This window comes from Capra hircus, unplaced genomic scaffold, assembly GCF_001704415.2.
Source record: "Capra hircus breed San Clemente unplaced genomic scaffold, ASM170441v1, whole genome shotgun sequence".
Taxonomy (NCBI): Eukaryota; Metazoa; Chordata; class Mammalia; order Artiodactyla; family Bovidae; genus Capra; species Capra hircus.
Window position 1 is genome coordinate 102,758 of NW_017189962.1, and position 27,963 is coordinate 130,720.

Consider the following 27,963-nt stretch of genomic DNA (forward strand, 5'->3'; position numbering starts at 1 on the left):
CCGCCTTCCGCGCGCGTTGGTTCCGGAGGCGGTGTGTGCGCCGCAGCGCGAGCCCCGGGCCGGCATGGCGGCGCGCCCGGGCTGAGGACCGCCGGGGGCTGCGCTGCGACTGCCCTCCCCGCTCGCGCGACCGCCCCCTCGGCGCCGCGGAGCCCGGGCCCGCCGCCCCCTCGGCGGCTGCGGGCTGCTCACGGGCCGCGGCGGACGCGGGCTCCCACGGGCCGCGGCGGCTGCGGGCTCCCCACGGGCCGCGGCGGACGCGGACTGCGGCGCCAGCGCGCCTGCGGCCGGGCCGGGCCGGGGCGTTCGGTCGGGGGCCGGGCCGCGCGGGCAGAGCGCGCGAGCCGGGCGGCGGTTGGGCCGGGGAGGCGCGGCGGCGGGAGGCCGGGCCGGGCCGGGGGAGCGCGGCGGCGGGAGGCCGGGCCGGGCCGGGGCGGGCGCGGCCATGGCGGACGAGGGCCCCCGGAAGGGCAGCTTCTCGGCGCTCGTCGGGCACACGAACGGCCTCACCAAGCCCGCGTCCCTCGCCGCGGCCGCCGCCACCGCCAAGCCCGGCGGCGCCGGCGGCTCCAGGAAGCTCGTGATCAAGAACTTCCGAGGTGGGTGCGGGCCGGCCGGGCGGGCGGGCCGGAACGGGCGCCGCGGGGCCCGAGCGCTCGGCGGGCGGCGCGGTCACCCTGTGGCGGCGCGGTCGGCCCCGGGCGGGCGCGCAGGCCGGGGGGGGGGGGGGGGGGGGGGGGGCGGGCGCGCAGGCCGGGCGGGCGCGCAGGCCGCGGCGTCCTCCCCACCGGGGGCGGCTTCGGGCAGCTGGCCGCGTGGAGGGGAGTGTAACTCTTCCGCGGCCTCCCGTTTGGGAAGTCCGCTCGTTGAGTGAAAGAGCACTGAGATTTTCATGCTTTCCGCTCGCGCTCACACCGGCCGTCTTGGACGTGTTTACTTAGTGAAACGAAGGTGGAACGGCTGCAGAGTCTGTAACCCGAGAGATTTATAAACACGGCACCTTGTACGGGGAAAACAATGGCCCGCGTTCCTTAGCTGTGTGTCTTTGAAGTACTTTTTTCGTAGAATGGTTTTTTAAAGACGTGTGATTGTTGGCATGGGTGCTGTTACCTACTGACTGTGTCTGCACTTACAGACAGACCTAAATTGCCTGATAACTACACTCAGGACACCTGGCAGAAGCTTCATGAAGCCGTGAAAGCCATACAGAGTAGCACCTCCATCCGCTACAACCTGGAAGAGCTCTATCAGGTAAGGGTCCACAGGCGGCCAAGAGCAGAGCTTCATAGCAGGCTGGCTGAGATGGAAGCCTTCTCTTCCCTTAGGGTGCTGGCATCCTGCTTTCCACCTACCTGACTTTTTTATAGCTGTTTAAATCGCACCATAATCCAGCTCCGGTGAACCGTGAGGCAGTCGTGGGTTCTGTAGTCCCCAGTGTTGTTTCAGAGACAGTGAAAGAGGGAATAGAATCCAAGTATCTGCCTCCACCAGAAACAGCAGGAGCCCTGCGGCATCCTGTCCCGAGTCAAGGACTGTTTTCTGGCTTTGGTGGTTGTGGGATTTTTATTTCATTTTCAGGCTTAAGCTGTTGAAAGGTACTTAAATTTAACCCATTTATAGGAGAGAAACGTGTTTCCAAGAGCCATAGGACATTTTCCAAATATGCAGCAGATTATCATCCATTTTGTTGTATGTGAAACTCTTACCTACGCTTCAGGCAATAGAATAGCATTTCTGTTAATATCTAGCTTCTCTATTGAGAGACTTGAGTTTAAGTTTTTTTCTCTAGGAGGGTTTGGGGGAGGATGGATACATGTATATGTGTGGCTAAGTCCCTTTGCTGTTCACCTGAAAGTACAACAGCGTCATTAATTGGCTGTACCCCAGTGCAACATAAAAAGTTTAAAGTTTGATACTTGTAAAAAATAAATAAAACCTTTTCATGTTTACATAAGCAATTACGTTATAAAAATTATGGAAACTGCAAAAAGTACATGGAAGGAAATGAAAATCCCTGATATTCCTATCACCCAAAGACTGCTGTTGACAGTTTGGTGAACATATGTGCCTTCTTTGTCTTAAGTTTAAGTCTGTTGTGTGTTTTAACCACTTTATTAAGCTATGGAATGTGTCCTTGAGTAAGTTTTATCAGACGGGTCCACTTGCAGAACATTCTGTCACCACAGACAGTGCCCGGAGGCCCCTGTGCGGCCAGCCACCCCTCCTCACTCCCAGCCCTTGGCAATCGCTGACTTGCTGTCTGCTGGTACATTCTGCCGCTTCTAGAACCTCGTCTAAATGGAGCCGTGCCTCTTGCGGTCTCTCGTACCTGGCTCCTTTCACTTAGGGGAATGCTTCTGCACTTCGTGTGGGCCTTCTGACAGTAACTGGCTTCTTTGTCACCAAGTACTCTGGGTACCATGGTTGCTCATCGTGCGATAATGAATGTCTGGGCTTCGTAAGACATTTCGTAGCTTTTCAGAGTGGCGTCATGGCTTTTTGTCTCTGCCGGTGGCGTGTGGGAGTCTGAGATGCTCCATGTCTGTGCCAGTGTCTGGCAATGCCAGCCTTTAATTTGTGCTGTTCTAGTTTGGTGTGTAGTAGGATTTCACCTTGGTTTTAATTTGCAACCCCCTAATGATATTAAGTGTCTTTTCTTGTGCCCATCGCCATTCCTGATGCCTGCTTTACTGAAGTGTGTGCTCACGTCTTCTGCTCATTTCTTATGGTCTTGTTTATTTTCTTACCATCACGTGTTTGGGGTCATTATGTATTCTGGGTACATATCTTATTCTAGATATTTGCCTTGCACTTATGTTCTCCCAGTTTACAACTTGCCTTTTGAGTCTCTTAACTATGGCTTTCGGAGAGCAAAAGTTTTAAATTCTGATGAAGTCTGTATCAGTTTGGTCTTTATGGATCGTGCTTGTAGTGTCTGTCTGAGAAGTCTTTGCCTCATCTAAGGTGGTATGGATTCTCTCTTCTATTCCCTTGTGGACATTTTAGGGTTTTAGTTTCACATTTAGGTGTATTATCTGTTTGCAGGTGAGTTGTTGTATCTCTTGTGAGGTGTAAATCCAGGCTCATTGTCCTCCCTGTGGATATCTTCTTGGCCCAGTGCCGCGTGGCAAGGCGTCTGAGCTTCCCCCAGCAAGCTGCTCTGTCCCTTCATCAGAAAGTGCTGTCCGGATGAGAGCCTGAAGCCTCAGAGTCTGGAGCACTGACCCTCCAGCTTTATCCTTTTTTGGATAAACTTGTTTTGGCTCTTCTAGGTCCGTTGTATTTCTGTATGAATTTTAGAATCTGCCAGTTTCTCAGAAGAGCGTTCTAGGATTTTGGGTGGGATTCTGTGGGATTCTAGATGCGTGTGGGGAGAGTTATATCTCAGTAAGACTGAGCCAGCTGATCACAAAGGACGGCTCTTGCTCAGTCAGGCCTCAGCAGCATGTTCTAGCCCCGTTGCACAGGCCTTGTGAGATTTATCCCTAAAAGCAGTTCATATTTCTATAGTGTTATAAAAGGTGGTATAAAATTTAATTTCTTGATAGTATGTATAAACACAGATGATTTCACACATTGATCTTCTGTGCTGTGTCTTGCTGGTTGCGCTTCTTTCTGGTAGCTTTTTTGTAGGTGCCGCTGGACTCTCCACGCTGACAGTCACGGCCACATCGCCTGTGAACAGAAGCGACTCCCCTTCTCCCTTTCTGATCCACATTCCTTTCATTTCCTTTTCTTGCCTGATTACACGGTTTAGAGCCTCTGATGGTTAACAGAAATGTAAAGAGCAGGTACACTTGTTTTGCTCCCGGTCTCAGGAAAGAAAGCTTCCAGCCTTTCATCATTTAACATCGTGCGATGCTAGCTGTGGGTTTTTCCAGAATACGCATTGTCGAGTTGAGGAAGTTCCTCTCTGTTCCTGTTTTGCTGAGCATTTTTATCAGAACTACATGTTGGATTTTGATAAATTCTTACGTGACTGTCGAGGTGGTCGTCTGATTTTTGTATTTTAGGTAGCTAATTACGTTGATTGATTTTTCAAATCTTAGACTGGTCTTTCATTCTGGGGTAAGTCCTGCTTGGTCATGAGTATTATCTTTTTTTAATGTGTTGTTAGATTCAGTCTGCCAACCGTTTGTTAATTTTTGTATCTGTGGTAACAGGATATTGATGTATTATTTTCATGTAATGTCTGTGTCTGATTTTGGTGTCAGAGTAATGTTGGCCTCAAAAAATGAATCGGAAATATTCCCTCTTCTTCATTTTCTGGAAGACTTTGTATCGAGTTGGTATTATTTCTCCCTAAATGCTTGAGAGGGTTCCCCAGGGAAGCCATCCTGGCTTTCTTGGCGGAAGGATTTTCAGCTACGGATTTCCTCAGTGGATACGAAGCTGTTCAGCTCATCCCCTTGTTTACGCTCCCCTGCGGCGTCTGGTCTGCCCGTGATGCCATCAGGTGTGATTTTCGCCCTGGCGCCCTCCTCCTCTCTAGGCGTTCAGTTTGAATCTGGTTCGTATCTTGTGTGCCTAGGTAACTGTTTTGGCGCGTGGGCGTGGCCCCAGCTGCCCTGCGTCCTGGTCTGCCAGGCCCCGCTCCCCTCCGCCTGTGCGCTCCCCTCCGCCTGTGCGCTCCCCTCCGCCTGTGTGCTCCCTCTCCGCCGTGCGGCGCTCTGGCTGGACGCAGACACTGTGGGTCTGACTTGTCTTTTGTCTGCCAGATCCTCTGTGTTTCTGTCAACATTCTTGAGTTTCGTTCCCGACTCGGTTAAATTATTTGGAGTCAGTTTGACCTTTTAGGCTGTTGCCTGTGAGGTGTGCCAGGCAGGACGAGAGCAGGGCTTTGTCCGGGACCCCGCTGCCAGCGCAGAGCCTTCCTGAGTCCTCAGCTCAGGGCGCCTGCGCTGCGGCCTGGACACTGGACGCCCGAGTGGTCGGCGCTTGTCTGTCTTCTGTCTGCCGAGGTCACTGCCTCTCAGAACCCAGTGTGCAGTGCTTTGCAAACTGCGGTTTGGGGTATTATTTCAGTAGCAGGGTGAGGCTTGTTCCTTGGCTTTGTCTGGGCCAAAAGCAAGTGTCCCACCATGCGCCCAAACTCAGGGGCTTTTAATTTAGTAAAATATTACATCTTCCAGCTAAGGCTCATTATTGCTCTTTTCCTGGAGATTTGACTGTCTGGTATCAACTGCCCAGCGCTCTCTTAGCTGGACTTTTACCCAGGATGTGTTTCATTGTGGTTGCCATGGATACTATCACAGATGGTGTTTCCAGGTGTCCTGGGACCTTGAGGCCTGGGGTGCTTCCCCCCACAGTGGCACCACTCCTCCTGGGGGCGTCTCTGGAGGGTTTGAGGGGCCACTGGCTGCCCTTTGGAGGCAGGTGCAAGGGTGGGCTCCTGGCTGCTCAGAACTTGGGAGTGGTGTGTGTCTGCAGAGTGAGCTGCCCAGGTCCCATGGCGCTGGTTGTGGGGAGAGTAGGTGGCGTGGCGGGGAGGTTACCCTGGGCTCTGGTGGCGTGGACGGTGCTCGCCCTGGGGCCTCAGCATAGAGCCCCAGCTTCTGTGCTGGGGTGGGACGCACTTTGCCAGAATCTTTTGTTCGATAACAGTCCTCAACCAGAGCTTGCAAGGTTGGTTCTGTTTGAGGAGGTTTTCAGGATGTTGAAGGGGGCGGGCACCTCTTGTTTGGATGTTGACCAGTTTCCCCAGAGCAGGTCTAGCCTCCCCCTTGCAGGCAGCCAGGCCTGCAGAGGCCTCTGCGGAGGCCGAGGGCAGCTCCAGCCCGCCTGCCGCTCCTTGCTGGGAAGGGACGTTCTGACCATGATTGTGGCCAGTAGACCCACACCCCACTCAGTCCCTCCTGTGACGCGAGGAGGAGGAGGGGAGTTTGAATACATAGATCCTCTCTGAACTTGGGTGTGAATCCCAGCTCACTGGAGAAAGTGTATCTGGGTGTTTGTCTTAGTCCTACCTGGCAGCTCTGTGGAGCCACGGGAACCTGAGCACTTTCGAGAAGAGTTTCAGGGGAGGCTATATGTTGATTTCAGACTGGATTTTTGTTTTGCTTTTGACTTTTTAAAAACCTGAAGTGTTGCTGACTCACAGCGCTGTGCCGGTCTCTGCAGCGGAGTCACACAGTGACTCAGCGCAGTGCGTCAGTTTCACGCACGTGTTCTTATATTTCATGTATGTATTCTTATATACACACACGTATGACATGTTTGTTCTTAATGGGTTTTCACTTGCGGTCTGTCCCAGGAGGTGGCCGTGGCTCCCCGTGCCCCACAGCGGCCCTTGTTGCTCATCCATCCTAAGTGTAAGAGTTTGCATCTGCCGACTGCCAGCTCCCAGGGCGTCCCTCTCCTCCCCCTCTGCAGCCTCGAGTCTGATCTGTGTGGATTTCAGGCTGGTTTTGATGCTCAGACTCAAACCTGTCCCAGGACACTTGCACTTGAGGAAAGCCACGCTGCTGGGGCCGAGTCCTAGGGAGAAGCCCGTGACCCTGGTACCTGCTGAGCTTGGGGAAGGAGCGTGGGGTGGGCTCGGGTGCTGACAAACCCACAGGGTGGATTCGGGAGAGCAAGGGAGCCCGGAAAGTGGGAGACGGGTGGACACTACTTGATGGCCTGTTGGAGAGTATAAAGTAACCGAGAGAGAATTCAGTGCGCGAGTTACTCAGAAATGCAGCATTCAGGTTCAGATAGCTTAGGCTTAACAGCAAGGATTCTGCAATTCAGCACCTTGGTCCCTCCTGGAAGTCGGCCCTCTGCATGAGGGAATCACATCCCGGCTCGGGGCTGGGGCTGGGAGGGTGGGCGTCCTGTCCCCTTGGGGTCTCCTGGGCCCCCCTACCCTTCGCCCCATACTCAGGCCCATTTTTGCGCTGCACTTCACAGGTTTCTCGTGGGCGGGAACCTGGGGAGACAGCATCCTGGTGGGGGCTCCTCCCGTGCGGTGGGCTTGTCAAATTCAGGCGCGCCTGGCACCCACTCGGCTGAACGGCTGAACGGCTGAACGGGGCGCGGCGACTGGAGGAGGCAGCCCGCCCCCGAGGCCGAGGCCAAGGGCAGGGCCCTGGCGGGTCTGTCTGTGGAATGGTCGGGGGCACGGCCTCCCCCGGGCTGCTCCGTCCGTCCCTGGAGGGGTCTGGGGCGCGGCCTCCCCCGGGCCGGGAGGGCGGGTTTGTTTTTCACTTGCGCCCCTCCGCTGGTTTGCTCCTGGACGTGGGAGGTGCTCAGTGTTCTGCCCGGAGGCTGTCTGTCCTGACACAGATAAGCGTGTGCAGAGCGGGTGTGGTGCCGCGGGGAGGGAGGCGGGGCTGGGAGATTGACGGGCCGCCGAGCTGGCCGAGGAAAACCCCGTCACTCTGGTGCCCGTGGGACCCGGGTCCTGCTCGCCCTCTCTGGGCGCTGCGTCCCCTAGACCCCTGTGCTGCCCACACGGCCCCACGCGGGGCTTCGTGCCCCCAGAGAGGGATTTCTAGATCTCCCAAGTGTGGCCAAACCTCCCGAGCTAGTTCTGGGGAGAAGGGCCTGCAGCGTCCCTGCCCCGCCACCCGCCCTCCTGCGGGGGAGAGCAGGTGACCGGGCGCCTGTAACACGAAGACGCCAGCAGTGACTCAGCAGAGGTGACGGCGCCCCGGGGCTCGGCTCGGGCTCCAAGCATGCTCCAGATTCCAAGTTAAAAACAGTCTCAGTGGACTTTGTGTAAATAGTAAGCACATGCCAAACAGGGCACCTACGAGGGGGAGCAGGTTACAGCATTCACCAAAAAGCTCATAGCCCGGAAAAGGTTGCTTTGAGGACACGGACACCTGCCTCAGGAATTGGAGCATTCAGAAAATGCTTCTGATAAGATGTGCTTCCTTTAAGGATGCACACCACTGAGCTTATCTTGATTTTTACCAAAGGAAATATGTTTTCTTCATGTGTTATAGTAAAAACTTAATTTGTAATAATTATATGTGTAATGACTAACTACTGGAACAAAAGTCTTTGTTAGGACATTATACCCCCTTTTTTTTAAGAGGGAAAAGGACAGTATATCTTGGACTGAATTATAAAACCACTAAGTTTGAGAAAGGAAGTGAAGGGTGTAGACAGAAAACGTGGATGGGAACCCCTTGTTCACATTAACACAGAGAATGTAAGGGAAAGGTATTCTTGTTTTCTTAATTTTTATCATTATTCCATGTTCTGTTTTGAACCTTGTAAGTATCCATGTGTTTTGTATATTATGTATTTCTTTACATAATTATTTTCTTTATCGCTATAAAAATATCAGTCGCCCTTATATTTGAGTAAAGATTCTAAATGTGTCCCTTCTGTGTTTCCCACCTACTTTTTTAAACTGTTCAGAAATAGGCAGTAGAAACACTGCATTTCTCTTCATAGTATTTCATATTTGGATTGGATCAGATGCTGATTTTGTACATGAGATTTGAAAGAAAATTTTATTAGAACTGGTAAGGATATACACGTATTGTTTCTTTGATGCGGATCGATAACATTTTATGAAAATTGTTTCCGCCACAAACGCTTGTTTCTCCATTAATTTAAGACAAGTCTGAGAGTCACCCCACACTTGGCACCTTGGTCCTTGAGCTCCTTTCGGGCCGTCACCCACTCATGAACCTGAAAGGACCTGGGTCTGCTGTCCCCTCCCGTCGTGGGATGGTCTCAGGGTCTGGAGCAGGTGTTTCTGGGCCTGGTCTCACCTTGTGATCCTCGGGGCCGGCTCACTCCTCCCTGCAGCCCCACCGCAGACCAGGGCCCGTGGGCTCAGGCCCGTTTTGGTCCTCCAGTGAGTGGGGCCCAGCCAGGATCAGAGGCTGCTGAGCAGGGAGCCTGGGGGCGTCTGGAGAAGCCCAGCCTGCGGTGCGCCCCCTTCGGGGCCCGGGTCCTCGGACGGGCATCGGGGCGCCGTCGCGTCCGTGCTCTGGGTCCCTGCTGTTATGGGCCACTCTGCTGGTCTCCGGAGTTCCAGCAGCGGTGGCCCGGAGTCACTGTGATGGTGCAGCCCGTGTACGTGGTGAAGGGGCGCCTTTCTGTTGCGGTTGTAGCTGTTTTGCACAAATGCACTTTTTTAAAGAACAAGCTTGTCATTCATAGCGAATAACTCGTTTTTCCTTTTGTCTTCAGGCTGTTGAAAACCTCTGTTCCCACAAAGTGTCCCCAACACTCTACCAGCAGCTGCGCCAGGCCTGCGAAGGCCACGTCCAAGCACAGATCCTTCAGTTCAGAGAATATCCTTTTTTTTATTTAGGCGATTCCTATTCGTTACCTAAATATTTTGAAACTGAACATTAATAGACTAAAGAATGAACGAATATCCCTAATATTAAAACAAAAACTTTTAAAATGCTCTTTTGTTTATGGAAACAAAACCTTGCATTTACGTCATACAACCCAACAAAACAGATTTTTTTGAAGTGGAATTTTTTTACCTTTAAACTCCTTTGCTGATCTGATTAAAGTGAGAGTGTCCGTTTGTTAAGACCGGTTTGAAGTATTTAGGAAACGTTCTGAAAAATATCTTGAAGTTTGAGTTCTGCTATTGTTTACTCTTGTTCTTAAAACTCTTGTTGGTTTTCTGTGGTTTGTAACCGGTTGCCACAAACTTGGCCACATGAAGGAAGCCTTGCCTGTCCACTCGCAGTGTGCAGGTGGGGGCTCAATGGCTTCCAGCTCAGGGCCTCGCTGCCTGAAACCACCCTGGGCCTTTGCTGTTGGCAGCAGGCCCGCTTCCTCCTTCCGGGGCCTGACCCCGGCAGGGGAGGGAAGGGTACAGGGGGGGCGTGAAGGGGTGAGGCAGGTGCATCACAGTTCGTAGGGGCCTGTGGGGACTCAGAAACCACGCTTGTGGCTTCTGAGCTTCTGGAGTTTCAGTACTCTGAGTACTAAATAGCGTGCGGTAGTCTGGTGAAGAGAGCTGAAATTAAGGGGTAAAAACGGCAGTAAATCAGCCTGTGTTTCTGAAGCTTTCCTTAGCAGGCCTCCACAGACTCGCTAGACAGCGTGTTGTTTCTCAAGAAGATTAACACATGCTGGCAGGATCACTGCAGACAGATGGTGAGCTTGCCGGCGGCCTCTGCGGCCCTGGCGGCCCAGGTGCCTCCTCCCTGTGCCGGCCTCGGTGTGCGAGGAGGGCTGGGGGTCTGTCCTGTTCAGGGCCTTCAGACCACACACACAGGTAGCCCCGGGCCTCGGACTCCTGGTGAGCCTCTGGAGTTTTCCTTGATCTCAGTTTGTGCCTGAGAATCAAGCCCGAATCCCAGGGCTTCCCGGTACCTATGGACAGCCAGGCTTCGACTTAGTGGCTGTGTTGATTCTAATTTGGCTTTATGTGTGTGAGTTTTCAGGGTGGCCTGGCTGAGAGTTAGGAGAGGGGGAGCAGAGGCAGGTCAGTAGCTCTTCCGATGGGGCGAGCGCTCTTTGTTTCCTAGCGGAAGTAAGTGGCAACAGCGAGAGAGTCTCTTCCAGGCCCAGCACCACGTGAGCGATAGAAACAGGCGAGTGTCCATCAGGAGGGTTCTGTGCTTGTGTGAGCAAAGCTCCTGAACAGTCTGGGGAGCTCCCTGAGAGGAGAGTCCTGGGCCCCCACAGCCCCGAGCCTGCAGAGCCAGTTGAGGGCCGCGTGCCCACGTGCCAGGAAGGCGTGCTCAAGCCCAGGCTAAGGACATTGAGCCCGTCAGTGGGGAAGGAACTGAGGTCACGCGTGTCTCAGAGGCCGAGTGCTGTGAAATCCTTCGTCAGATTTTCTGAATGAAGAAGGAAAAGCCAACACCAAGGGGAGCAAGTAGACTCGGGGCGTCGGTCCTGAGGGTTTCGTTGAGGCAGCCGTGTGAGATGTGAGACACGGCCGCTCAGGGGAGGCAGCCGTGTGAGATGTGAGGCGCAGGCGCTCGGGAGGCAGCCGTGTGAGATGTGAGGCGCGGGCACTCGGGGGCCTGGGGCGGGCTGACCCGGCGCTCTGCCCCCAGATCATGATCCGGAGCATCTTCCTGTTCCTGGACCGCACGTACGTGCTGCAGAACTCCACGCTGCCCTCCATCTGGTGAGTGTCTGCGCTGCGGCTGCTGTGCGTGCCCGACCGTCTGTCTGTCCTGTGCACCCACCGGGCCCCTCGGTGGACCTCAGCCCGGGGCATCCATCTCTGAGGGGTGGCCGCTGAGGTGGTGGCTGGCAGTCCCACGGGCTCTCCTGCGGGCGATGGGGTCCCGGGACGGGCCTGGCAGGCTCAGAGTCTCCACCACTCACTCTGCTCTGAGGGTGCCGAGCGCCAGGGCCCAGCTTCCCCCTGCTCTGCACGCGGGGCCTTTGGGGGGCCGTGTGAGCCGGGACCCTGCGCCCCTGTCACCTGGGTCCCTGCTTGCTGCCTCCTGGCCGCAGCCCGAGCAACTCAGCCTGTGCAGGAGCCTGCCCCAGCTCACCCGCAGCCCTCCTGGCCTCCATCCACACGGACAGTCACTCCTAATTCGGGTGCTGTGCCCAGGACACGCGGCTTGTGGGCGGTGGAGGGCGGAGGGGATGAGGGTGTGTCCTGCTGGCTGAGTGGGAGCTGCTGGAGCCCGAGCTGAGAGCTCAGCTTCCAGAAGAGGGTGCCTGCAGCCACGGGTGAACTTCTTCCTGAATCCTCGGGCAACGGGCTGAGGACGGGTGGCGGGCTCTGGTTTGCATCCTCATTCTGCGGTCCTGTGGCGCAGACAGATGCAGCGGCTGGAGCACGGGCTCGGGGAGGGGGGGGGACACCGAGGACAGGAGGCCCTGGAGCCCTGGGCAGGGTGGGGGGACCCACTGACTCACGCAGGAAACAGGCTGCCTGGATGAGGGAAGAAGCACAAGGCGTGCCAGACTGTCAAGAGGAAAATTAAAAAAGAAAAAGGTCGACTTGTGTACTAGCGAGTTAGCAAGCAGGTATGTCTGGAGCTTCACCCAAAATCTGTGATGGGTGAACCCGACGAGTCTCGTTTTTCTGCTGTGCAGGGACATGGGGCTAGAGCTGTTCAGAAACCACATCATCAGCGACAAAACGGTCCAGACGAAAACCATCGACGGCATCCTGCTGCTGATTGAGCGGGAGCGGAGCGGCGAGGCGGTGGACCGAAGCCTGCTGCGGAGCCTGCTGGGCATGCTGTCTGACCTCCAGGTGGGCCCGGCCGCCCGAGGACAGGGTCAGACCTCGCTGGAGACCACACCGTTCAGGCGTTGGCTAAAAATGGGGGAGTGTTGTCCCTCTGCACCCGGGGACGTGTGCGCTGCAGGGGCGTGGCAGTGCAGCCAGCCGCCCTCGCCGAGGGGTCAGCCTTCAGGATGAGCGGCTTCTTTGCTGTAATTGGCCAGTAACTCTGCTCATTTTTTAGGTATATAAAGACTCATTTGAACTGAAATTTTTGGAAGAAACAAATTGTTTATATGCTGCAGAAGGCCAAAGGTTAATGCAAGAAAGAGAGGTGAGTCGCCGAGAGGTTTCTGAAGTGCCTTACTTGGTTTTCATAGAAGTGTATCCAAGTGTGATTTCTAAGCATCTGTCTTTTCACACCGGCAAACATTCTCCTCAAAATCTTCTGAAAGCTACAATCTAGTTTCAGTTCTCAGTAATGAGATTCTTTCTTAGTATCTTGAGGGTTTAATTTCCCCCCTATTCTAGAGACTTTTCCATTGCTGTCCCCCCATTAAAAAAACCAGAAAAGCAGCTTCTGGTTTACATAAAGGAGCTCAAGCTGAAACAATATGATGAAAGATAATTTTGTGTGTGTGTTGGGGGGAGGGGTGCCTGTGCTGAGCCATTTGTGGGATCTTAGTTCCCAGACCAAGGTTCGAACCGTGCCCCCTGCCGTGGGAGCGTGGGGTCCTAACCACTGGGCTGCCAGGGAGTTCTCTAAAGATAACGCTTAAATATGAAAGATAGACCCCATATGCTAAACATTTTTACCTGTGTGAGACACTGAAAAAAAAAAGACCCTAAAAGCCATGGGGGAATGCCAGGTGACGGTAATCAAACCCCAAAACCTCTCTAGCTGGTTTCTCCAGCCTTAGAGCCCAGCCCAAAAGGAAGCCCTGGGGCCAGCATTGGAGGGCAGCCTGGGCACCACCCCGGGCCAGCGCCTCGGGCCCCAGCTGTGCAGCAGGGGGCAGCACGGACGCCCTTCACCCCCGGAAACTCGGAGTGTGGTTTGCGATCTCCTGCAGCCTCCTGGGGCCCCTGGGGGAAGCGTGTGACGGGTGCCCTCTGGCCGCACCGTGTGGACGGGGCGCCGCAGCCTAACCCGGGCGCCGTGCCCCTTCCCCACCCCATCGGCCGGTGCTCCGGTTTGGCTTGCGTGCTGTTCTGCTTTGTCTTCCACTAAAGCAGCGTTTGAACTTCTTGGGTCACGTGAAGAATGTGTTTTGTTGCTGATGTGTTTCAATGTTCTTTCTGGAAGGTTCCAGAGTACCTTGACCACGTGAGTAAGCGCTTGGAGGAGGAGGCGGACCGCGTGATCACATACCTAGATCACAGCACACAGTGAGTACTGCTCCGGGCTCCGTCTGCGGGCCTCCGGGACACGATGTCCCCTCCACTCCCCGACACACGGTTTCTCGCAGACTCGCTCGCTGCTCTCTGGCCCTGGACGTGGCTTTGGTCCTCGAGCAGTTTGCTTATTACTCGAGACTATTCAGCAGTCGTGAGTCGCACTGACCAAGTGGCCTGTCTTGAGATCCTGTCCAAAGGAGTGATTCGAACAGATACTTGGTGTCTTTTTGCCACTTTTAATTTATGTTAGGAATCTGTCATTTGTGAAACGTTAATGGGGCGCCACTGAGCGTAGGCAGCTTCGCTGTGAACTCTGGCTGGACGTCTGAGGTACCGATGTCGCCGGAACTGGTTTGCTACTAATGCAAGCCCCATTATTTTCTCATTTCATCTGATTTTTTTCTCTGAATCGATGAGTATCTAGGGAGAAATTCAAGGGAAAGTTTTTTGAGTGTCTGTGTCAGGCACGTAACGTTATTCAAGTGAGGAAGGTCAGAGCAGCAACCTGGGAGATGGAAAAGAGAGATGTTTCTAGGAGGAAAAGCACTGAACTGCGGGCTGTGGTGGCCTGGGCGGGGGGTGGGTAGAGGTGACAGGCAGGGACAGTGTGGCAGCTCGACAGGACAGAGAGGTGACAGGCAGGAACAGTCGGGCAGCTCGACAGGACAGAGAGGTGACAGGCAGGAACAGTCGGGCAGCTCGACAGGACAGAGAGGCGACAGGCAGGAACAGTCGGGCAGCTCGACAGGACAGAGGGCTGGAGCAGAGGCAGGCTGCCCCAGACGCGGAGCTGGAGGTGCCGTGGGACCGCGGGGGCTGGGGTGCAGCGAGGCAGAGGACTGTGTCTGGTGGGATGCCCCAGCCAGCAGCCCCTGGTGCTAGGCCCCGAGACTGCTCCTTCAGCCCTCCTGCAGGCTCTCGCACCCCTGGGTGCAGGTGTGGCATGCGAGCCCCACCTCACCCCGTCTCCGAGAAGTGACTGCAGGCTAAGCAGAGGGCTTGTGGAGAGGGGTGGCTCCCTGGGCTAGGGTTTTGAGGGGCGCTGAGGTGGCTTCTGCAGTGTCCACAGGGCGAAAGGTGACTTTCAGAGAAAGCAGGTGCAGGAGGCCAGTAAATGAGTCCCGGGCTGCACGCCCCCTCCCCAGCCCTCAGTGCCTGGAGCCCAGGTGGCTGCCGGCCTCTGTCCGTGTGGGGCTGTGGTGCGGGCCACGTGAGGTGGTGCAGGGAGCAGTCCCTCGAGTGGGCCCGAGCTCAGCGAGTCCTGGGAGTGCAGCAGGGCTCTGGTGTCCGAGGACAGGGCTCAGCGAGCAGGGGCCTGGGCCCTGGAAGGGCGCCGTGTCCCCTCGTGCAGGCGCAGCCCCACACGCCCGTCTCCAGGGCATCTGGCTCTGTGCTGCGTGTGACACTCCCAGCCTCTGTGAGGAGTCGGGCTTTGATGTGTGATCCTGGGAGGACACAGGTGGAAGTGAGAGCAGAGGGGCAGCTGGGGCGGCGGGGGGTCTGTGGGACCCAGTGGGGCGGGACTGGGGGCAGCGGTCCAGGAGTCCCGGGGAGTGGAGCTCAGCGGGCTGGAGCGAGAGGGCCCCGTCCGCTGCCGCCCTTCTCGCTGGACTCGGTGGCCCGAGGCCAGGTGAGCGCTGGGTGGGCCCATCCCTCCTGGTTGATGGGCTCCTTGTGCACCCCCCCCACCCCCACCAGGAAACCGCTGATCGCCTGTGTGGAGAAGCAGCTCTTGGGAGAACATCTAACAGCAATTCTGCAGAAAGGTAGGCTTCCCGCCTCTCGTGCCTGCTCTGACCGCCTGTCCTGCATTCAGTGAGAGGGCTGGAGCAGCCGTGACAGCCTGGGGCCGTTTGCTGTGACACAGTCACCATGATCGTCGCAGGTGGTAGCCCTCAGCCCCGGGGTGGGGGGGCCTGGGTTACCAGCTGTGTTGAGGGGGTGGGCAGGGAGCACGGAAGGTTCGGGCTAAAGTCACCGGAGTCCTGTCAGGGCTGAAAGACACCAGCCTCTGGCGGGCAGACAGTCTCGCTGTGCTCAGGCCTGGGCTGACCACCAGCGTGGACGCATGGCAGCCAGCCGACGGGCCCTGAGGGCTGCCTCCTGCCTGCGAGGGGGTCCCGGGGAGTGAGCAGACCTGGCCACCCCTGTCCACCTGCCGCCTGAGCTAGCACTGCCGTGTGATCTCAGGACTGGACCACCTGCTGGACGAGAACCGCGTGCCGGACCTCACGCAGATGTACCAGCTGTTCAGCCGCGTGCGAGGCGGCCAGCAGGCGCTGCTGCGGCACTGGAGCGAGTACATCAAGGTGCGTGCGGCCCGGGGCGGGGCGGGGGGGCCCCAGAGCTGCCTCCTCTCCGGCAGGCTCAGGCGGGCCCGGCTGGACCTGCCTATCGCCTTCTGGGTCCCGTGAGCACACGGTCTTGGGGATAAATAGCATCCAGGTGTGAATGCTTTAAAAGCTGCTGTTTGGCCGTTTGTTGTCTGCATAAGTACTAGCGGAGACTAGCGGAGTTCTACAGCTGTGATTTTCAAAAAGTTGCCTTTGTGAATCTACTGTTGAAACATGATTTCATGCTTGGCTCAGTGGGAACTGTTACACAGTTTGGTATGTCTGGGTAGGGTGTATGCGGCTTTGTTTCCCGGAAACCCAGGATTTATGCGTGTTTCGGTTATAAAAAGGCAACAGGAGCGGTCTGTGTGGCGCTGGGCTTGGGTGCTGCGCCCCCGGCGAGGTGTAGGTGAGCGTGTGGTCCGTCTGGACGAGCAGGCGTGAGCTGCGTCAGGACCGGGGTCCTGGTTGTGCTGCTGCTTGGCTGGGGCCCGTGTGTCAGCACCGGGGACCAGGCTGGGCGCACGAGGCACACGTTCACTCTTCTTGCTGCACACAGGCCTGTAACCATCAGGAGGAAGATTCAGCTCAGTAAGAAAGATGAAGGGAACAGTCAGGCCTGCGCGTGGAAAGCTTGTACACGCACACGCACCCCCAAGATTTTGTGCCTCTGTATTGAGCCGAGAGGCATACGTGACTCAGGCCTGGTCAGTACTGGGCTTTATGCCAGGAAAGGCCGTGGGGGTCGAGGGTTCTGCCGCCCAGGGGTTCTGAAAGAACGGGCCCAGGTCCTGACACAGGAGGGCAGCTTTCCAGCATCCAGTCTGGACAGGAGACGTTGGATTGTGAGCCTATCCCAGGTGTCCGCTGAGGATGAGCCATGACACTGCCCCCCACCCCTGCAGGCCACGCCAGGCCCGTCCTGAAGCCTCTCTGCCGCTTCACCTGAGCCTTCCCGCCAGTGGTCTGAACCCCCACATGCACCTCTGACATGGAGCTCCTCGTGTGTCCTGTGTAGTCAGATAGCCAACTGTTATTGTCATACAGACTTCTAGTCATGTTTAAATAGCATTTCTTAAATAAAAATGCAGGCTAAAAACCAGAGTCTAAACCACAGTTGGAAGTGAAAGAGAAAGAACTATTGTTAGGAAGTCCAAATAGGTGTAGAAGGTTAAGAGGATTAATTTCTGTTTGAGAGATTTATAAGTAAAAGTTCTTCCAGAAGCAGAATTGTAACCCTAAAGGTTAGTTGCCTGCCCACTCAATTTTTAGAACGTGCACTAAATTTGTGAAGCTTCTAGAGGGATTCAGCATCTAGTACTGGGAGTGATTAAGTTGTTCAGCCATCATGGTCGCTTGGTAGCAGGAGAGGAACTGCGGCGTCGGAGCCCTGTGGCTGAGCTGGTGTGTTTTGCAGACTTTTGGGACAACGATCGTCATCAATCCTGAGAAAGACAAAGACATGGTTCAGGACCTGCTGGACTTCAAGGACCGAGTGGACCACGTGATCGACGTGTGCTTCCAGCGGAGCGAGAAGTTCATCAACCTGATGAAAGAGTCCTTCGAGACGTTCATCAACAAGCGGCCCAACAAGCCCGCGGAGCTGATCGGTAGGGAGCAGGCTCGCGCACAGGCTTCCCCGGGAGCACGCGCCGCACGGGGAGGGCGGGCGGGCCTGAGAGGGCCGCCTTTCCGGAAGCCACAGACACCAGCGTGCGCTTCTGTGTGCTGAATCCGTATGTGAGCACGTGGTGTTTCCATTGGGAGCGTGTGGTGATGGTTTTGTGACAAGATGGAGCCTGACGTCTCAGGAGCAGGATGAGACGAGCAGATTTCTCCTTGCCTGCACGGCCCCGGCGCCAGAGCTCTTCCTGCTCAGAAGCTGGCCTGGGTTTGTCATGTAGGAATGTTAGGAGGGTGACTGTTGGCCTCTCGACAGCGCCTGACAGGAGAGAGCTGTTCAGGCTCGACCTTGTATCCCCCAGTCAGTGTTAAATGTGGTGCGATTGATTGGCACTCTTTTAAATGATCCCTTTGTATACTTATTTCCTGATAACACCAAAATATACCCAGGATTCGTGGAGTCTCATCAGTGAGGCAGGTTTTTTGGAATTGTCCAGAGGCAGTGGGCAGGGAGGTGTGAGGCAGTGGTATAGGGCTGAGCTCCGGTGTGGGCTGTTGGAGGCGCCATGGGAAAGTGGGGGTTACGAGTGTGTACATTGTGATGTTCAGAATGAAGAGCGATAAGGGAAGAGCTAAGAAGAGCCAACGGAAGGGGACGTTCAAATGCACCTGCTTGATTTGGCCTTTGTGCCACTTTATAGACTGTGGTTTCTCTAAAGACACATTCGGACTCTGGGGAGCTCGGGTTCTCCCTTCCTTCGGGCAGGTCGAGGCAGCCTGTGTGTCTCGAAAGCAGGAGGGCAGGCAGACCCACTCTGTCCCTGAGGGGCCGGCCCTGAGGGGAGTGCTTCTGCGTAAGGAAGCCTTGCCCGCACATCGCCGCACATCCTGCTGGCGGGCTGCTCCAGCTTCTGGAGCGGTCGTGTGCCAGGAAGCTCCAGTGTGGGACCGCGGGGTGTGTTCTCAGAGCCTCGAAAGCACAGATCTTAGAACATCAGGTGTTTGCCTTTTTGTTACAAAATAACATGTCAGTTTGGGAAGGTTCCAAGTGTTTTTTCTTGGAGAAATTAAAGATCTTCCTTTTTGTATTTAGAATACGTATTGTATTGTGGAGTGAATGCTTATTTTTCAAATGATATCCTCTCTTACAGCAAAGCACGTAGACTCAAAGCTCAGAGCAGGGAACAAGGAGGCGACAGACGAGGAGCTGGAGAGGATGCTGGACAAAGTCATGATCCTGTTCCGGTTCATCCACGGTGAGCTGGGCCCCCGGCGCGTCCGCGGCGCCCCACCGGCACAGGACCGCGGTGGCGGCCGCTGTGCACGGAGCAAGGGGGTTTGTGGGGATTCAGCGGGAAGAGCTGGCTCGCACACGCGCGTGGTCACCTCTTGGGCCGAGTCAGACGCTGAGATGAACATTTTGACGGCAACTGTTAAATGTCTTATGTGGTTCTTGCTTGCTTATAAATAGGTAAAGACGTGTTTGAAGCTTTTTACAAAAAAGATCTAGCAAAAAGACTCCTGGTTGGAAAAAGTGCCTCCGTCGATGCTGAGAAATCTATGCTGTCGAAGCTGAAGCATGGTAAGCGCCTTGGGGTGGGGGTGAGTGCCCCCACACAGGGCCTCCCTGATGCTCACCCGCCGTCTGCTTTGTCCAGAGTGTGGGGCCGCGTTCACCAGCAAGCTGGAGGGCATGTTCAAGGACATGGAGCTCTCCAAGGACATCATGGTTCATTTCAAGCAGGCAAGTTGTGTTCAAGTGAAACAGCTTTTTTAAAAACACGCTATTTTAAATTCTGTGAAGTGATTTTGTACATAAGTATGTGAACTGTGTAAAATCCTCGTCTTTAAAAATTACGCTGTTAATGTTTCACATACTCAAAACACTTCAAAATGAAAAACATAACCCCTGGGGATTCCCTGTTGGTGCAGTGGTTAGGACCCCAGGTTTCCACTGCCAAGGGCCTAGATTCAATCCTCAGTCTGGGAACTAGGGTCCTGCCAGTTGTGTGACGCAGTTGGAAAAAAAGAAAAGAAAAATAATTCCTAAAAGTGCACTTGAAACTCTGGCTTAAATGAGTTTAATGACCCATATCTGGGACAAAAGTAAAGAAAGACGTTCCCAGTGGCGTTTGACCAGGGTGTGTGGCTCAGTGGGCTATGCTCCAGGACCAGGGTGTGTGGCCTCAGTGGGCTATGTTCCAGGGGCTCGAACAAATGAAACTCAAGGTGAGCTGTAGCTGGGAAATGGGGTCATCGGTTTCTGGAGGTCAGTTCTGGGCGCTGCTCTAAAGTGGCCGTCTGTCCTGGCCTCCTGTGTGTGCAGTACATGCAGAACCAGAGTGACCCGGGCTCCATAGACCTGACCGTGAACATCCTGACCATGGGCTACTGGCCGACGTACACGCCCGTGGAGGTGCACCTGACTCCAGAGGTGAGCGCGCTCGAGAGCCAGATCCTGCTGCCATGCGCTCCTGCTCCAGGCCCCCACGCACCGCGGGGAGCGTGCCAGCCACGCTCACTGAACCCTGACCATCCGCGTCTTCTCTGTGAGCAGCGTTCACAGCGGGCGCTCCTTGTCTGTCTCTGCCGGCTGCCTGTCACGGAGGCGCTGGTTTAAAAAGCTCCTGTGTGGGAGCCTCGTGCTTCCTTGGCTGGCTGATGCTCCCACCCGACATACCAGAGCCAGGGCCTGAGAGGGCAGGGACGGCGTGTGTGTGGCTGAGACGGGCCCTTTGAGGGGGATGGGGTGTGCCTGCCGGCGTGGGCCCAGGGCCTCCGGGGGGACAGCTGGGCCCAGGGCCCGGCACCCGGGCAGACGTGCTGCTGCCCGGACCCACCCTTCCTGTTCGCAGGGCAGAGTCTCCTGGAGTCCCCCGTTTCTGGCCCCAGGCAGTCTCTGTCGCGTCCTCTCCTCCTTTTCCTCTTGCCTGTACCCCGAACGCACATGTTCCCTGGAAGCCCCAGCTCCGTCCCTCTCAGCCTCCAGCCTGTGTCTCCAGTCCCCCCACCCCGGGTCTGTCACAGCTGTCCCAGACTCAGCGCCCCCTCCCACATCTCCCCACGCGATGGGACGGCTCTGCACCCCTCCCCACAGTCCGCCTGGCGCTCTCACGCTCCCGGGGCGGGTGTGACCCTGCAAGCTGACACTCTTTCCTGGAAAACCTCCACGCCCCGTCTGTGCCTGCTGGTTGACACTCGTCTCCCCCCTCCCCCTGGGGTGTGCGCACGCGCGCGCGCGCGCCGGCGCTGCAGGACTGGCCAGGCGTGGAGGGATGGCAGGGACGGGCCAGAGTCCCAGGGCCTCCCCTGGGAGAGGAGTGCAGCGAGGGTCGTCCACTGGACGCAGCCGGGCAAGAGCACGGGCTCTGAGCAGGCGGACCACGGGCGCTCCTGGGCTCAGAGGCTGTTGAGGGGTGGGTGGGGGCCGAGGCAGCCTGCGGGGCTCGGGAGCGGGGGCAGGCCCCACCGCCCCTGGCAGGAGCTGTTGGAATGGTGGCAGCACGGGGCCGCGCGCAGGTGGGCCGCCGTCAGGACCCGGAGCAGGCCCCATTCGGCCCAGCAGTGGCTTAGGAACTCGGACGCTGAGCCGCTGGTCGTGTCAGAGTGAGCGTGCGCAGCACAGTCACGCTCGTCTTCCTTTGCTGACAGATGATCAAGCTGCAGGAAGTGTTCAAGACGTTCTATCTGGGGAAGCACAGCGGGCGGAAGCTCCAGTGGCAGACGACGCTGGGCCACGCGGTGCTGAAGGCCGAGTTCAAGGAGGCAAGTCCTGCGCCTGCCACTCTGAATGGTTTCGAAGCACGTTCATGAAAAGAATGTTTTTAAGTTGCCGTCAGACTTTGGTAGCTGAGAAAGAGAGGAAGGGATTGTTCAGCATAACTCAACACGGGCTTTTCGAAGTCAGTAAAATGCAGCAGTCGGAGGGCTGATGTTTTAATCAGTAAAACAATGATGTATTTTCCCCTGACGTCTAGTTAGGAGTGTCTCAGCACACCCGCACACAGGCCCCTCAGGGCGTCTCCCCTCTGCTGACTAGTCAGTACCGTCTCAGCACACCCGCACGCAGGCTCGTCCGGTGTCCGCGGGCTGGCAGACCCACTTGTGTGGCTCCTGCTCTTTCAGGGGAAGAAGGAGTTCCAGGTGTCCCTGTTCCAGACGCTGGTGCTGCTCATGTTCAACGAAGGGGACGGCTTCAGCTTCGAGGACATCAGGCTGGCCACGGGCATCGAGGACAGTGAGCTGCGGAGGACGCTGCAGTCCCTGGCTTGCGGCAAAGCACGCGTCCTCCTCAAGAGCCCCAAAGGGAAGGAAGTGGAGGATGGAGACAAGTTCCTGTTCAACGCAGAGTTCAAGCACAAGCTCTTTCGCATAAAGATCAACCAGATTCAGATGAAGGAGACAGTATGTATCCGCTTCCTCCGCTTTCCCTGCTCATGGGACCGTAGGTCTATAGGAACTTCTCGACGCTCATTACACACTTGTGTCTGTGAGATGCTTTAGCGTAGCTGTTACTACTTTTATACTCAAGAGTGAAATTCAGAAGGACACGCGTCTAACAGTTAACTTCCTGTGTACACAAACATGTCCTATTGAGGTCTTTGTAGCCCACCTTCTGTCCACGTAGGGAGCACCTCATTCCAAACCTGGTGATCTGTCCTAACAACTGTGCCCACCCCCCGCCATTGTCTCAGCTTCGCTGCTGGGCTCCATGTTCAGGCTGAGCGTCTGTGCCTTTGATCAGGCTCCCTAGGGCCACGGGTCCAGGCCGGCTCCAGGCCACTGCCCTCGGGCACCCTGCCGCAGGCGCCCTTGCCCCTCAGGGTTGTAGTCCAGCAGACGGGCACCGTGGCCTAGTCAGGAAGCCGCTCCGTCCAGAGGGAGTGCCAGCTCTGACTGCACGGGCCTCACGGCCGCTCCCACAGCTGCAGCCGGCCAGGGGTGCTGCCCCCCGGGTGCTCCGTGCTGCCCAGTGAGGAGGACGTTCAGAGCACATGGAGTGAAGCGTTCTTCGTGTCCTATTTTTGGGCGCTGTTTGGGCTGGTGTGGAGATTCTGTGGGTGACTTGAGACGCCCGTCACGGGGTGCCCTCAGCCTTGCTCCAGCTTCCTTGACTGAGCTACGCGGAAGGCCGAGGGGGTGGTGGGTGCTCGGGCCATCCTTCCTCAGCGGCCTGCCTGTCAGCTCCGTGCTCCACAGCTGGGCTCTCCTGGAGTTGGCAGCTTTTTCCTCCGCTGCACACGCGTAAACTTTTCTTCTTGGGATCGTGCCCTGTGATGTTTACACACACAGTTTTTAAGCTGGGCCTCTTCCCAGCTCAGGACTTGGATTTTACGTGTGCAGAATCGCACGTTGTGTGACTTGAACCCAAGAGCGTGGAGCCCCTGCACAGAGCCTGGCAGTGCCTCAGGCCTGGCCTCTCCTTCAGCTGCGGTGCCCTGCCCAGCTGCACTCACGCTCTCGGCTCCTGGCTTGGCTGTCTCGAGTCTCAGCTCCTCACCCTGGACTCGCCGGGTCAGAGGACATGAGCTTTGCTGACATGAGCGCGCACCAGACTCAGCGCTTCCCCGGTCCTGCCCCTGCTCTTCCGTGGGTCACTGCTGGCGCTTTCTCGTCGTTTTTAAGTAGCTGCTCGGTCTCGAGTCCCTGGCACATTGCAACATCCCACCCCTGACTCGTAGGGAGCGCCCTGTCACGTCGCGGGGCCTGGGGGCAGGTGGCTCTGTCGCTCCGAGAGGGTCCTTCCCACGTGAGTAGGTTCTTCTGCAGTGGGAGCTCCAGTCTGTTCCTCTGCAGTTTCTGACTTGAGGGTCAGCTTAAGGAAGACCTTCCTCTGACCCACATTTTAAAGAACATTTTCTTCTGCTGCTCCAGTGGTCTGCATGTTCCAGCTTTCCCCTGAAACATTCCTCTGAGCAGCTAGAGGTTATCTTAGCGTCAGGAAAGCTCTCCAGCCACCCTCCCTGTTTTAAAACGTGAGTGGGCTCTCTCTCAACCCACTAAGCTGTCGCTTTCGTTAGAAATCCGGGTCACGTGTTCCCGGGCAGTTGCTCTTTCCTGTTTTTAAGTTCTGTTTCGAAGCCAGCACCCAGAGCATTTTAACTGGTGTCACGATTCCTATAAATTCACTGATGATGTTGCTGAAGTTCGGTGGTTTCACTGGACAAAGCCGCGGAACAGAACAGGGGCCCCTGCAGTCTGGCCTGCTTTCCACCCAGAGCTCAGCAGCCCCCACGGAGGCGGCGCCGGCGCTGACAGGCGGCGGGCCCTCTCCCGCAGGTGGAGGAGCAGGTCAGCACCACGGAGCGCGTGTTCCAGGACCGGCAGTACCAGATCGACGCTGCCATCGTCAGGGTCATGAAGATGAGGAAGACGCTGGGCCACAACCTGCTCGTCTCCGAGCTGTACAATCAGCTCAAGTTCCCGGTCAAGGTAGGCGAGCGTCGGCTCGTCCAGTCGCCGCGTTTGCACACCCTTGGCCCTCTGGAGTCGGCCGTCTGTCCTGCACTGCCGCTGGCCACTAGCAGCAGGGACCTCCCTCTGCGTGCGGAGAGAGAGCAGCGCCCTCCCCTCCGCCCGCCGTGGCCCCGGCCCAGGCGCTCTGCCTCGGGAGTGTCCCCAGTGCCAGCATCTGAGGGCTCCCGGCGGGCGTCTGGGAGGTTCTCTGTGACTGTGGCATCAGGCTCAGGTGGATGGGCGCTGGACGGGCCGGCGGGGCTGTGTTCCCCCAGGTTCCGCAGGCCCAGGGCGAGTGGGAGGGGCCGGGGCCCCCTGCCCAGGAGACCCGGACATTCTGCAGAGGCCGCAGGGCGAGGCCTGCAGCTGTCGGGGCAGAGCACTGCACCCTGAAGGCTGGGCCTCCCCTTCTCGCAGGGGGACAGCGTGCACCGGGGTGAGTGTGGTGTCCCCCAGTGATGAGAGCACAGTGTGGGGTGCAGTCTCCTCACAGGATGCTCTGCAGACTGAGGGGCCCCACAACTGCCTACTCGGGAGACACCGGCTCGCGCACGGTGTTGGCGTTGTCTTTGGAGCAGGGAGCTTTGTCTGAGTCGTCCTGTGTGAGCTTCTGGTCCTGCCCAGATGTGTGTAGACGTGTACCCTTACCCACTCGCTCAAGGTGATGAGCTGGACGCCCTGTGATTGGGGCCTCTGTTCTTCTTTTCCAGCCTGGAGATCTGAAGAAGCGGATCGAGTCTCTCATAGACAGGGACTACATGGAGAGGGACAAGGACAGCCCAAACCAGTACCACTACGTGGCCTGAGGCCCGCCCGTGCCCGTGACACACAGGACGCCCCTTCAGGGAGAGCCCGCTCTGCTGCGCCCAGGCCCCGGGGCCCAAGCCGCGCGGCCGCTCGGGGATGCTCGGAGAGGGCGGTCCTTGGGCCGCTCTCCGGGCTCCGGGGCTCGCAGGTGGCTGTGTGTCTTCCCCCCAGTGCTTCCTCGTGCTCCTCGAGGCGCCTGAGGCTCCCCAGGGCTCCGCAGAGGGGCTGAGGTGGGGCGGGCGGGCAGGCATTCTCCTTTGTAAGCAGCGTTCTTGTGCCAGAAGCCGATGTCCTATGTGCGCGTGTGTGCAGGCGTGAGACCCTCCGCGCTGCTTTCCGTCGCTGCAGGACCACTGTGCGCTCCCGACACAAGCTCTTAGGCGCAGAGCAGGAGCCCCTGACGGGTGACCGGAGGGAGAGCCTGAGGTGTCACAGCTGGTGGACTCTGCAGCCCGCATAGTAGCTTCTGTTCGTCCCTGGGCACCAAGTTTTAGCCTCTGAGGCCTGGTTTCTGGACGAGGCTCCTCTCGAGGCCTCCGCTTCGTGGAGAGGAGGTCGCTCTGGCGTGTGTGGCGCCGCGAGCCCGTCCCTGTCTCCGTTTCATTTCTGCTGCGCTGCTTGCGAACTTTCCCTGTGAGGTTGAGCGGGAGCGCTCTGTGTGTTTGCCGCCCTAAGGCTGCGCCTGGCAGCCCCTGTTCTCGGCCTGGGGGCGACTGCTGTTTTATTTTTTCTAACCGCGTGTTTGTACGATGGCGACAGTCCAATCTGGTTCTGTTTTTGCGGCCTTGGGCGGCGGCTGTCTTCCGTGTGACCACGTCAGCGCCTTGAGGAGACCGACGCGGCGCAGAGGTGGCCCCGTGGGCCCTGCCGTCACGCGCGTGCCTAGGGGAGCCACGCTGCGGACGCTGGTTCGTGTGGGAACCACAACAAAGATACTTTTGTGAGAACATTTAAAAGTACTTTATATTTTACATAATAGCATGTTTCGTTTTGATTAAAAGCTACCAAAGGAATTTTGATCATGGTGTAAGTGTTGAAAGCAATATTTTCTGGAATATACCAAGTTTATATAATTTGATTTTTGTGCTAAATTATTAAAAGATCTCCCTTTTTGAAACATGCGTGTTTAAAATGTGACATCTCATGGGTTTCTAGGTGAAAACCCTCACTCTTTCGTGTCCTCTTTCCCTCTTTGTAAATTTTCAGTTGTGAGGTCATCACACATGGTCCGTCAGAGACCAGTAGCTTCTGCTTCTTAGACTTTTAAGTTTGATGTCTCTCAATTGTTGATACTGTAATTTAATGTAGACTTACTCTGAATAAAAGTAGTTTCAGTTGGCCTTAAAATCACATTAATAAAGCTGTGGTACGCACCCGACATGTTGCTCCCGCCCCTCAGCCCCTGAAGCCCCTCCAGGACAGTCACGTGGTGCCCGGCGCCTCCGCCCGAGCTCAGTCTCACCCGCGCGGTGCCCCGTGCCTGGTCCTGTCTTACTGTACTTAAAGGCCAGTGAGGTGAAGCACACGGGAGGAAACGACTGAGAAGGGCAAGGCAGGCAGAAAACCCCCTGGACTCGAAGGAAGGTGTCCCCTCTAAAACAGACATGGTGGGACGTCCCAGTGGGGGCCAGAGGCTGAGACTTCCGAAGCAGGGGGCCGGTTCAGTCCCTGCTCAGAACCAGAGCGTTCATGCCGCAGCAGAGCTCACATGCCGAAACGGGGACCCCAGGCAGCCAAATAATGCTTTTAAAAAAGACAGCCCCTTTGAAAAGACAAGAGTGATTCCCAAGTTACAGCAGGAGAGAAACTGGATAGGGAATAAGAAAATCCGAGGTGCGTCTTACTTGGAGTGGAAAAAAGCCTAATGACTTAAAAGATTACTCTTTTAAAAAACAAAGGTAAATGGCATTCTTAAAAATCTACACGGGGAAAAGCTTTTAAGTAAAAACTGGCAAATCTGGGAGTAAAAATAAGGCCGTGCTGAATATTTCTGTGTGCACAGAACTACAAGCCAGCCTGGTGTGATGGTGAACCAGGAGGGGCTGGGAGGCGGGCGCTCCTGGAGGGCGCAGGGCACGCAGGGGCTGTCCTGGAGCGGGAGCTGAAATGGGGTCAGAGCTGGAGGCCGGGCCGGACGGGTCGGGAGGAGGACCACCAAGTGATGGTGCTGCCCCTGGACCCCGGTGCTTGGCCCGCAGCCCCAGGGTGATGGTCCCTCTGGGAAACCAACCAGCTCAGTGTTTCCAGATGCCCGTGTCTCCGACCCACCAAAATCCACGTCTCTGCGACGCCCTGACACTTGCCGGGAGGGAGTTCCGATGCTGGAACAGCACGTTCAGAAAAAAGTCCTGAATGTCCTTTGACAGGACGCAGAGGAGTGTGGTGCCGTGTCCCCTGGACAGGGTCCAGGGGGGCCGTGAAGTGGGCAGAGCACCCCTGCACACGCGTGTGTGTGTGCACGTGTGCAGTCACGTGTGTGGCAGCAGCTGCACCCACAGTGGACTTGCGAAGCCAAGGGAACCTGCTGACTGCACATCCTTTCATACCTCCTGCATTTTTTTTGTCAAAACAACATCCGTAAATAAAATTTATCACGAATCGTTGAGAAAAACAGTGAGCCCACCGGCCACAGCCTGCACCGGGAGGCTCGGGCCGGCCCACCCCAGGGAGCCCAGGGCCCCCAGCCCAGCCAGCTGTGCCATCCCTGCTTGCTCCACAGGGATCTTCATCGTGAGTCATACAAACCTCCGTCTTGGCTCATGGACTTTCTGTTTCTCAAGAACGTCTGCTCTGAAAATGAAGAAATGAAGGCTCACGCTGTTCCCCATGATCCCTCCCTTCCAGTTTCCGACAGCTCTTGTCAGACCGTGTGTATATATAACAGACTTTGCATGTCTGGTCTGGAAGCTGCAAACACGCAGACGGCCTCTGTGACCTGCTAGCCCCCCTGGAGCCCAGGAGTGGAGTGCGGTTCCGACTCGGGACAGCTGAGGCTGGGCACAGAGGCAGGCGGGCTCTCTCCTCCCAGACACCGGCGGACACGCAAAGTTCCTGTCACGTGTTAATTTGCTTTATAGTCAGACTGTCGTCTAGCCTTTTGTCTTCCCTGGATGTTTTAAAGTAAAAATACAGCAATTTTTAATGCTATTAACAACAACAACAAAACCACAAAACTTTGTCTTATCCCTGTGATCAGCAATTTTCTTATTAAGCGATCTGCACAAACCTAGCTCT

At 56.5% G+C, this 27,963-nt stretch overlaps 1 protein-coding gene across 1 annotated transcript; it reads left to right on the top strand.

The window, feature by feature from the left end:
• The first annotated feature begins 417 nt into the window (after window positions 1-417).
• On the top strand, window positions 418-26,085 carry CUL4A (cullin 4A). The gene is made up of 19 exons (XM_018044970.1): window positions 418-599; window positions 1,136-1,251; window positions 9,136-9,239; window positions 9,996-10,065; window positions 10,977-11,050; window positions 11,980-12,142; window positions 12,357-12,446; window positions 13,419-13,501; window positions 15,209-15,276; window positions 15,701-15,819; window positions 17,261-17,453; window positions 18,618-18,722; window positions 18,938-19,048; window positions 19,125-19,210; window positions 19,793-19,900; window positions 21,118-21,231; window positions 21,592-21,870; window positions 23,746-23,898; window positions 24,633-26,085. The coding sequence occupies exons 1-19, from the start codon at window positions 446-448 to the stop codon at window positions 24,726-24,728; spliced, it is 2,286 nt and encodes a 761-aa protein (XP_017900459.1). The 5' UTR covers window positions 418-445; the 3' UTR covers window positions 24,729-26,085.
• Window positions 26,086-27,963: the final 1,878 nt, after the last annotated feature.